General features: G+C 37.7%; 1 protein-coding gene across 1 annotated transcript; it reads right to left on the minus strand.

Annotated features, from left to right (window-relative positions):
- Nucleotides 1-457: 457 nt before the first annotated feature.
- plvap (plasmalemma vesicle associated protein) lies at nucleotides 458-10,258 on the minus strand. The gene is made up of 5 exons (XM_004911020.3): nucleotides 9,724-10,258; nucleotides 5,326-5,398; nucleotides 3,743-4,369; nucleotides 2,080-2,107; nucleotides 458-667 (listed from the first exon to the last, which is right to left on the minus strand). Exons 1-5 carry the CDS (start codon nucleotides 10,087-10,089, stop codon nucleotides 661-663), a joined length of 1,101 nt encoding a protein of 366 aa, XP_004911077.1. The 5' UTR covers nucleotides 10,090-10,258; the 3' UTR covers nucleotides 458-660.
- Between the last annotated feature and the right edge of the window lie 1,805 nt (nucleotides 10,259-12,063).

Below are 12,063 nucleotides of genomic sequence, written 5' to 3' on the forward strand. Positions count from 1 at the left end.
TAATTAAGAGAGATTATAGCTATAGAGCAAAAGTCTTCAAAAAGTCTTGCAACCCTCTCCCCTCCACTTTGTTGTCAGTTTGGGAAGCACTGCTATAAGAGTCTTAATCAATTATATATACAGGTATGGGATCCCTTATCTGGAAACCCGATATCCAGAAAGCTCCGAATTACGGAAAGCCTGTCTCCCATAGACTCCATTTTAATCAAATAATTCAGATTTTTTAAATTGATTTCCTTTTTCGCTGTAAAAATAAAACAGTGCTTTGTATTTGATCCCAACTAAGATATAATAAATCCTTACTGGATGCAAAATAATCCTATTGGGTTTAATTAATGTTTTATTGATTTCTTAGTAGACTTAAGGTATGGAGATCCAAATTATAGAAAGTCCCCTTATCCGGAATACCCTTGGTCCCGATCATTCTGGATAACAGGTCCTATACCTGTATATAGTTTCCTGAGATGTTTGTATAAGGGTCCCATACCTGTCTATAGGCGTGTATATGTTAATTCTTGTTTAAGTTCTCTGGTATATGCAGTGGTATCCTAAACTATTGGTAGAGTGCATAGGCAGAGCGTTAAATATGAAATACAGGAGTGAAAAAAAAGCAATCTTCAGTTTCCACAGTCTTTACTCTTCTCTTCTCTAACAAGAGAGTTAACCCCTATAAATAGAAACAAATAAAAACATTTGAATATGAAAGGCTTATTTTGATAAAAAGTCCCAAACAAAACAATCAGTAAAATGTGTATATCAGTTTTAAACCAAAAGATGTCCTTACAAACTGTAACAGAAGCCTCAAATGTCTTTCCCTAATAAGTGAAAACAAATAAACTGATCCCCAACTAGTCGCTCATGAGTAACATGTTGCTCCCCAGTCCCTTGGTTGTTGCCCCTAGTGGCCTCAAAGCAGGTGCTTATTTTTGAATTTCTGGCTTGGGGGCAAGTGTTGATTGCCTAAAACCCAGTGTAAAGCCAAACACAGCCTTCTATAGGCTACCAGTCCACATAGGGGTGAGCAAATAGCCAATTATAGCTCTTATTTGCACCCCAGGATATTTTTTCATGCTTGTGTTGCTCCCCAACACTTTTTCCATTTGAATGTGGCTCACGGTACCAAAGGCTGGGGATCACTGTTGTAAGGAATAGTTACATTTAACAAATCTTTGGTATGGAACAATAAAAAAGTGCTAGCATACCCATTAAACTGATATTATAGGATTAAATTCCTACTGAAATATTTTTTAATATTGTTATTATTCTATACTGTATTGACACTAAAATGATCAGATTTAGGTATGGATTCCGTAAATCACCCAATAAAATCCATGGAGCATCTCCATTTGGATCTCTCAGGAAACTTTTTTTTAAATAGCATTTGGCATGGTGACAGAAAGGAACATCTGACTATTTTCACTAGTTCTTCCTTAAAATACCTTTAAGAAATTCTCCTACAGTGTTAAAGGGATCCTCTAGCCAAAAACAGTTTATTGCATAATTGAAAAAAATGTCATTCTAAACAGCTTTCCAATACAAATGAATTAAAATTTGTCAGAGGGATTTGTAAATGCTGTTGAAAGCAGAATTTGTTAAACCATTTCTTCTCCTGGGTTCTAATACTTATGATAGTTAGGAGAGGTAAAATTGATAGAATTAAAATTAAATTTTTGTTTGAGGATGCTACAACAGAGGAGTCATATGATATATGACTATATGATATATGAATATATAGCGGTTAATATACTTTTGGGGAGGCTAAACCTCCCTTAATCTTCCTTATTCTCTGTCTATGGGAGCCAAACCACACACAGCCACTACATTTATCTGTGTCTCATTTACAAACATTGCATTATAGACTAGGAAATGGGCCCTACTTTGGACTAAACAATATATTTAGAAAGAGCCAACATATTCTGTTACGCAGTCCTATAGAAGGGTGTATACACTAAACATATAGATTGTACAAAAAATATAGCCAATATGAGAGGTAAAGAAAGCCCTGCTCAATATAGCTTACCTTCCTAATATAAAGACAATATGCAATATAAAGACATAGGCTTTGTATATTCTACTTACGAATGACTGAATAATCTTGGCTGTTGCTCTGCGGAAGAAGAGACAATTTATTAGAATTTTGCCAGATTCCAGTTTACTGTAAGCCGCAAACTGGAAAAGGAGGTTCAATGTTGAAAAGTGCAAAGTTATGCATTTTGGTAGAAATAATATAAACGCGAACTATCTACTGAATGGTAGTGTGCTGGGGGTATCCTTAATGGAGAAGGATCTAGGGGTTTTTGTTGATAACAAGTTGTCTAATTCCAGGCAGTGTCATTCTGTGGCTACTAAAGCAAATAAAGTGCTGTCTTGTATAAAAAAGGGCATTGACTCAAGGGATGAGAACATAATTTTGCCCCTTTATAGGTCCCTGGTAATGCCCCACCTTGAGTATGCAGTGCAGTTTTGGGCTCCAGTCCTTAAGAAGGATATTAATGAGCTGGAGAGAGTGCAGAGACGTGCAACTAAACTGGTAAAGGGGATGGAAGATTTAAGCTATGAGGTTAGACTGTCGAGGTTGAGGTTGTTTTCTCTGGAAAAGAGGCGCTTGCGAGGGGACATGATTACTCTGTACAAGTACATTAGAGGGGATTATAGGCAGTTGGGGGATGTTCTTTTTCCCATAAAAACAATCAACGCACCAGAGGCCACCCCTTTAGATTAGAGGAACGGAGCTTCCATTTGAAGCAGCGTAGGGGGTTTTTCACGGTGAGGGCAGTGAGGTTGTGGAATGCCCTTCCTAGTGATGTGGTAATGGCAGATTCTGTTAATGCCTTTAAGAGGGGCCTGGATGAGTTTTTGAACAATCAGAATATCCAAGGCTATTGTGATAATAATATCTACAGTTAGTACTAGTGGTTGTATATATAGTTTATGTATGTGAGTGTATAGATTGGTAGGTGTGGGTTAGGTGTGCTGGGTTTACTTGGATGGGTTGAACTTGATGGACACTGGTCTTTTTTCAACCCTATGTAACTATGTAACTATGTAAGCAATCCTAAAGCTCTGCAATGTAGCATCGCAATTACATTGTCTTTTAGGTTGCAGAGGTATCATTTGAAATTTTCATCTCTATTAGGGGTAGATTCAAGGTAGGGAAGGTCAATTTTGTATAAAACATTTTACAACATTTTGTCAAAACCGAAAAATTTTAACAGCCTTAGCTAAAGCATTTTTCCATTTCCCCTGAAAAGTATTCTTTAGTTTTGACCATGTAAAATCATGCTATCTTATTAGCAATAAACTCCCAAAGCAGTTCCAAATTCATTTGAGGGCCCCAAACCTTTTCTCACTGTACTATTGCCACGAAGTAGAAAGCATAGAGTTGTCAAAAATCTTATTTATGCTGTATGGGTATTTTTTGCTTTCACTGGAACTGCAGACCTTTGCCCAAAGCTTGAAAAACAGCCCCAGACCATAGTTCATCCTTCACCAAACTCTACAGTTGACAATATGCATCCAAGCAACAGTTTTAAAGTCTGTATTGTTATAACATGTATGTATGTTATGAAAAAGGCATCTATTTAGTGACAGAAATTAAACACCACACAAGTATAAGTGCCTAAAAATACATTTTAGAATTTGTGGGATGATAATATCCTTATTATAATATGCTTTTAATAGCTAAGTTGTCCTGTGCAAAGAGAAAATATATCAAAGAATCATAATCCATGTAACTGGTTACCTAGCTGCTTCTTGCATTTGTCCAGTTCTTCCATCTTTGCCAGCAACTGTTTATTGCTCCTGTTAAGTTCACTGTCTGCTGTCAGTCTAAACCTTTCTATATCTTTCCTCAGTTCATCCTTCTCCTTGGTACATGTGGTTTGCAGACTCATCACATTTCTGAAATCTTCCAAACATCTGTTAAGGGCTGTTTCAGTCTCTGCCTTGCTGCTCATAAGCTCAATATTAGTGACAATTTTATGCTTTATATTATCTAGAGATGTATTTATATAATTTGCAACCTCAGCAGGCAAAGGCCTGCAGCTATGCAGGATGTTGTCAAGCTGAACTCTAGATTCATAGGTGGTCACTATTGTGCTAGGCACATTCCTTGCGATAGCCAACTCAAAGTTGCTTCTAAGACGCTGGAGCTCAACACTGAACTTTTCATCAATGGACAGGCACGTGCTTGTAAACTTCTCAATTTCATAGCTTGAGCAAAGCCTCCTGTTTGGGAGGATAATGCATTTCTCTTGAACACTGGGTGGTGGACAAACTGGATTGTCTGGAGAGTTTCTGCAGGCTGCTCTACAAGCCACTAAATCGATTTCAAGACGTTTCTTGTCATCCTCACTGGTTTTTATGTCACCTAGAGAAGATTAATTAGTATAAAACAATGCATTAAATGAAATTGTACATGTACTTAAAAAGGAAATCTATAAAAGGGACCAAATTGTCTTGTTTTGCTGTACACAAGCATATACAACTTGTTACCCATGCACATGAAAACACACACCCACTTTTGGAGAATTAATTTTGGACTGCTCATCATTAACAAAAAAGTTTCAATAATTCCATAAAAACACCATCTACTGCTATGGGCAGTAACCAAGCCAATACAGAGACAGCTAGAAGGATAAACCTTGGCTGACACAGGCCACCAGTGTGATTCTGTCAGTAGATGGAGTGCGTTTATATAGCTATAAATACGTTTTGTTGTTTGATGTGGGGCAAATAATACTTTGACTTGCTACCCCGACCTATGCTATTGGCCTCTCTCCAGAAAACAATCAAAAGTATTTATTGTACATTATTTTAGATCTGTTATTATTCTTCTTGTTTTAGGTACCCATTTTTACAGTCTTATTAGTATACATCCGTGTTTACATTCTTGTACATTTTGGGTGTAGCCATATTGTACGTTTGGATATCAGTCAAATGAAGGGGCAATTTATGTAACTTAACACTGGTGATATTATAACACAACTTGTTACCCTCTGCCTCGGGGTAGTGTAGAGTGTTTGTTAGTAGTACATTGCCAATTACTAACAGGCAGGTATGAGCCATTTAGATCAGGTAAAAATTGTCAGCGACTCATCTTATATTAATGGTGGTTGCACTTTAACATTTTCTGATTTGTCTTAGCCCACGACTTTACAGTTCACATCTTTTCACATCACAGTCAATGTAGCTAGATCAACGTGGCATGTTACACACAAAAAATGTTTATCTATTTACTGTATATGTAACATCACAAGTAAAAAAAGTGCTGTTTATTCTAATACCTTTACCATCCCATAGGCATGATTGTGTAAGACTTCTTACCTTGGAATCTTTTCATTACCACTGAAAGATTCATTTCACATGCTCTGTCCTTGTCTTTAATGAGTCTGTTTAACTGTGGAAACAGGAGAAAGTTGTAAATCCACCTTTTGCAGTGGAAAATGACAATTCACATCATTACATACAGAAATAAAACACAATCCCCTATATTTAATAAAAGACACAAATTAAGTTTGCTGAGGTGCAGTAACTCACAGCAACCAGTTTTAAACATGTGACCAGTAAATGCTACCTGCTGATTGGTTGCTATTAGTTATTGCTCCTGGGCAGTGCCCTTTATTACATAACCCCCCCAAAACAACAAATAAAATCAATGTTATACCTTTCTGGGTATCCCATCTGTATTTTCTTTGCTTTTTGTCTCTGGACCATAGCAATCATATACAGTATTATGCTTCTGTATAACTCAGTTGGCTGTTATTAACTTGCCTGTTTTTGAATTGCTTTTATAAAAAGGTTTCCACATAACAGATCCTATACCTGTACTAGCTTTTGCATTTGCTTTAATGTTCCTTTACTTTCATTCTCTGTCTAAGGGTTCTAGTCTCTCAAAGTCAATATCAAATAATGCATAGATTGTCACTTATAAATTGAGGTAATTGCTTATCTTTCAGTTCTTCTTTCAATATCTTTTTACTTAAATGTTCACTAATTTCTGCACTATAATTGGGTACAATCTATAGTATATGCAAAAAAGCTAGAAAGAAATGTTTAGCATTTTACATGTCAGATACCATAGACATAAAATACAATAGAAAAATTATAACATAATAATATCCAATAATTTTATAAAACTTCTCTACTCAATGAAAACACAAAATTAAAATACATTACAGACTGAATAAATAGAATACAGAACACCGAATAACCTAATATCTTTTCTACAACATTTCTCTCTTTCAGATTAATAACATCCAAAAAAACTGACCAATTGCCAAAGGATACACTTCTAGATTTTAAGGACTCCCCCCCCCCCCGCACTTTGTATTTATATGGCCTCTTGAAATTATATAACTTTTTTTGTTACCTAAAGGTAAGCTTTAAAGTTGAGGATTCTTCCATATACATTGTAAAAAAATTACCCTTTTCTTGTTAAAGCAGTTAAACACATGGACTTTTGTTTCACTGCATTTCAAACAAAAAGAAATGAGACTGGCATGTAAAAAGAGGCTATAGCCCAGATAAATCCAGTCAAATTTCAAAGTTTCTGCAGTCATTTCAAATATATATTCTATCAGAGTACCAATATGTTTTAGAAATATAATTAATTCTATTTTAAGAATGTTAATTATCTCTTGGTTCATTAATGCAGCATTGTTTAACCCAGGGCTGTCCTTGTCTGTAGGGGGCTATGGTGTGAATTGTTTCTCAGAACAGAAACCCTCTCCAAATCTCTCCATTTTAATTGTTACTTAAGTCCTCAGGTTGTACTTCCAGGAAATATCCAGAGCAGGGGCACAGCCATAGAACCATAAGTATTCATTAAAACTTTATTACACTTTTGTGCACTTTTCTTGGAAAGTGTTGTAGAGAATGATGAATCCGTGCTTTAAAAAATATGCACCTAATTCTGTTTTCACCAGCAAATCCCCTTGGTTTTTGTACTGTACTCATTTATTTTGGTGACCCTGTAAACAGCACTGTGAGCTTACAATTGTTTTAATTGTTTTAAATACTAGTGAAACATAACTTATGCTTGGTCACAGGCACCTACTTGTGTGTGCTATACTCTGCCTGCCCTATGATGCCTGTGTCTGCCATATGCTGCCTGTGTGTGCCATACTCTGCCTGCCCTATGATGCCTGTGTCTGTCATATGCTGCCTGTGTGTGCCATACTCTGCCTGCCCTATGATGCCTGTGTGTACCATACTCTGCCTGCCCTATGATGCCTGTGTCTGCCATATGCTGCCTGTGTGTGCCATACTCTGCCCTACCCTGCCTTTGTGTGCTATACTCTCCCTGCCCTATGCTGCCTGTGTGTTCAATACCCTCCCTGTTCTATGCTGCCTGTTTGTGCCATACCCTCCCTGCCCTATGCTGCTTATGTGCTATACTCTGCCTACCTTATGCTGCCTACACACAGACAGCATAGTCCAGGCACTACATACAATGTCTGAGGTGTGAACAGACAAACAATGTGGGTGATTACAGCCTGAGCCTGAGGTGTGAACACTGCAGGGGGTGATTAAAAGGTGTGAACAGTACAGGGGATTACATATTTAAACAATACAGAGGGATTACAGCCTGAATCTGAAGTGTGAACCATGCAGGGGGGCAGTTAATCTCAGTACTGAAACCATTTAAAGTTTACACAAGGGTAAACCATCAAAGCAGCCAGACAGGTGGAGGGCCACACAGAGGGGGGTCGCGGGCCGCCAGTTGGACAGCACTGATCTATGGCATATAATCACTTCATCATGTGCTAATTGTGTTTTTTTGTAAAGGTTTTTTTTTTACTGTTTTTACAGCCAATACATGGATTTTAGTAAAATGTTTATATGTTTATATTTTATGCATGTTTATTGCATATAGTTGGTGCAGGCATTTTACAACGTGGGATTCCTGTAAAGGGTTTGACAGGATTTTGTAAAAGCCTGAAAGCACTTAATTAGTTCCAATACCAGGCAGGCTATGGCTTATTAAAACTTGGCATATTATTATTATTATTATTATTATTATTATTATTCATAATAATTCTTACTCATGAGCTCACAGTCAAATGTAAAAAGACTTGGAGGGCAATACGAGCCTAAAAGTTCATGGAGGAGCCAAATAAGGGCTAAGATTGACTATTAGGTAGCCTCTATGCACACTGTCAGCTTACAGGAGGCTTTATTTGGTAGTAAATCTTGTTTTTATTCAACCAAAACTTGCCTCCAAGTCAGGAATTCAAAAATAACTCCCTACTTTGGGAGCACTGAGAGCAACATTCAAGGGGTTGGTGAGCAACATGTTGTTCACAAACCACTGGTTAAGGTCACTGGATAAGGGGATCACTGCTGCACCCAACATATATATATATATATATATATATATATATATATATATATATATATATATATGTTAGTTGTTCTGCTGAAGGGAGATTGCTCTTAGTTAGAGCTGCCTCATACAGCCTTCCTGACATTGGAAATGTTTGGGTACTTCCATTTGTCACTAAACAATCAATAAAAATGCTGTGTGTAACAAGCAATTCTAAAATAAATACAGGTATAGGACCCATTATCCAGAATGCTCGGGACCAAGGGTATTCCGGATAAGGGGTCTTTCTGTAATTTAGATCTCAATACCTTAAGTCTACTAAAAAATCAATAAAACATGAATTAAACCCAATAGGATTGTTTTGCATCCAATAAGGATTATTTATATCTTAATTGGGATCCATTACAAGGTACAGTTTTATTTCTACATAGAAAAAGGAAATCAGTTTTAAAATTCTAAATTATTTGCTTATAATGGAGTCTATGGGAGGCAGACTTTCCGTAATTCGGAGCTTTCTGGATAACGGGTTTCCGGATAAGGGGTCCGATATCTGTACATGTAGATTTTAAACTGAGATTTATTTTAGTAAAATACATTTAATTAGATGTAAATGATATAGTAACTGCGCAGTGGAAAATATGCTTAGGACTGATAATGATCAAGAATTCCTTAGGGTGAAGACACATGGAGCTACTGGTAGCATCTACTTCTTATGGCTACAAAAATAGAAAACACTAATCATTTATTGATAATTGTCTCTATGTGTATTTTAGCAGAGGCAAGTCTCACTATTGTCTATGACAGGGTATTTTCTGGCATGTAGTATCTGTGATGAGTAGCTACTACTAAGTAGCTGTGTGTGTCTTCGCCCTTAACCATCCCTAGCTGTTGAAACAGATGTAGCTTATGTCGTTTTCTGATGTGTCTTTGGGGATGTATCTCAAATGCATACAGTTTATCTACCCTTTATAGAGAAGATAATAAATGTATTTGAAAAAGTCCTACTTTTTGACACCAATATAAAAAGGAGATTCTCCTTGTAATAGAAGATAGATAGACTTATTAGTGCATTCCAGTACAGCATACTGCAAGATATTACCCAGGGAAAAAGCCTGTGACAAAGTTCCATTATCTTTCAGTAATACCTGCTCTACTTGAAGGCAATCATGCTTGAAATGAAAGTCTAAATTTGCAAACACTGCATTTCATGAATAGGTCAGAGACTTGTTATAAAGTCAACACTAGATGTTTATATCTTTTGGGAAAAACTGTGATAAATATATTGTGTCATAGCTTAACATGTTTAAACTATGACACAAAATAATTTATTATTGCATTATATTCACTGAATACATAGATAAAACATATACTATCATCTATGCAGCAGATGCACTCACCAATGAATTTATCGTGGTTAAATTTTCCATTTTGCCTTTCCTGTCTAGCAGCTCAAACCTGCAAGCGTCCTTCTCCTTTGCTGTAGCATTGAATTTCATGTTGAGCTTGCCATATTCCATCAGCAGACCCTTGTATTCAATCATCTGTTTCTGGTTGAGAGACTCCAGAGTCTTTACCCTTGCCTCTATGCCCTCATTAGTATTGCCATAGATCATGAAAAGCACCAGTCCCAGGATAATAAGGAATTGAATTAGAGATGTGAAAAGAAAAAAGTATTTCAAATAATACCAGCAGCTCTTCTGGTTAGACCTGAGCATGTCTTTGGATTCTAGTCCAAATTTGGCCATTGCATAGCTGGAATCCATGGTGTGACCATCAAATGTTAATGACTCTAAAAGCCAGCCTCTAATATTGTTGATCTTTCTCTTCTTGTACCTTCTGCAACAAATTAAACTAGAAGAACTGAAAACTAGGTCCTTATCTGTGAAAAATGCACGCCCTAGCACTCAACAAGTGTATGGTTACTTATCTTCAAGACAATGTTAATCATGTTTATTTAGTAGGGGCCTGACAGACTGGGTGGGGTCTGTCATATTAATTCCTCTGTTGGTCTGTTTATATTAGTTCCTTAAAACATTTTCAGACCTCGGCTCCTTCCTGCTAGTCAGGATGCCCTGACATCCTTTACTGTATCATAACAACCAACTCTGAGAAAAGACCTATTGTTATAATTTTAATGGACAAGACACATTTTCACACTCTGCAACAAAACAACCCCCATCCTAATACTCCCTCTTTACTTTACTCTTTACTAAGCATAAAGTAACATAGTAACATAGTAAGTTAGGTTGAAAAAAGACGTATGTCCATCACGTTCAACCATAATGCCTATATATAACCTGCCTAACTGCTAGTTGATCCAGAGGAAGGCAAAAAACCCCATCTGAAGCCTCTCCAATAAGCCGCACAGGGCAAACAATTCCTTCCTGACTCCAAGATGGCAATCGGACCAGTCCCTGGATCAACTTGTACTGAGAGCTATCTCTCATAACCCTGTATTCCCTCACTTGTACTGAGAGCTATCTCCCATAACCCTGTATTCCCTCACTTGTACTAAGAGCTATCTCCCATACCCCTGTATTCCCTCACTTGTACTAACAGCTATCTCCCATAACCCTGTATTCCCTCACTTGTACTAAGAGCTATCTCCCATAACCCTGTATTCCCTCACTTGTTTATATGTATTTTGTGGTCACAGCCTCATTGCACCCCCGCCTAATGGTTTACAATTTAGTGGTTGAGCACAACTTTCCCTTTTTCTTGTGTTATTGTTTATACAGGAGCAGTGGCCAGCTCCATGTTGTAGCCCCCACTATTCCCAGCTACAGTCAGGTGATCCCAATGGAGCCAATAAAAGGGCAACCATATGGGAGTTTTAACCTTATAAGCAAGCATGTTGCAGGTAAAACTTAGTCCCTTTGCTCAGTACTAATCTTAAATTACTTATATAAGTCAGTCAGTGTAGGACTGGCCAGAAGGGATGACTTTGACGTAGTTGGCCAGCTTGAAGTATATTGCAATGTACGGACAAACAATCCCTCTTTTTGGGGTGGGGAGGGAAGGCATTTCTTAGTAGCTGAATGCACAGAAATGTCCTAATGTCCTATTTCTACATATTGATAATGGGTGAGTGCAGAGGATTTTTTGCGGTTGTTTATATGTATTTTGTGGTCACAGCCTCATTGCACCCCCGCCTAATGGTTTACAATTTAGTGGTTGAGCACAACTTTCCCTTTTTCTTGTGTTATTGTTCCCTCACTTGTACTAAGAGCTATCTCCCATAACCCTGTATTCCCTCACTTGTACTAAGAGATATCTCCCATAACCCTGTATTCCCTCACTTGTACTGAGAGCTATCTCCCATACCCCTGTATTCCCTCACTTGTACTGAGAGCTATCTCCCATAACCCTGTATTCCCTCACTTGTACTGAGAGCTATCCCCCCTACCCCTGTATTCCCTCACTTGTACTAAGAGCTATCTCCCATACCCCTGTATTCCCTCACTTGTACTGAGAGCTATCTCCCCTACCCCTGTATTCCCTCACTTGTACTGAGAGCTATCTCCCATACCCCTGTATTCCCTCACTTGTACTGAGAGCTATCTCCCATAACCCTGTATTCCCTCACTTGTACTGAGAGCTATCTCCCATACCCCTGTATTCCCTCACTTGTACTGAGAGCTATCTCCCATACCCCTGTATTCCCTCACTTGTACTGAGAGCTATCTCCCATACCCCTGTATTCCCTCACTTGTACTGAGAGCTATCTCCCATACCCC

The sequence above is a fragment of the Xenopus tropicalis genome, chromosome 1 (assembly GCF_000004195.4).
Source record: "Xenopus tropicalis strain Nigerian chromosome 1, UCB_Xtro_10.0, whole genome shotgun sequence".
Classification (NCBI taxonomy): domain Eukaryota; kingdom Metazoa; phylum Chordata; class Amphibia; order Anura; family Pipidae; genus Xenopus; species Xenopus tropicalis.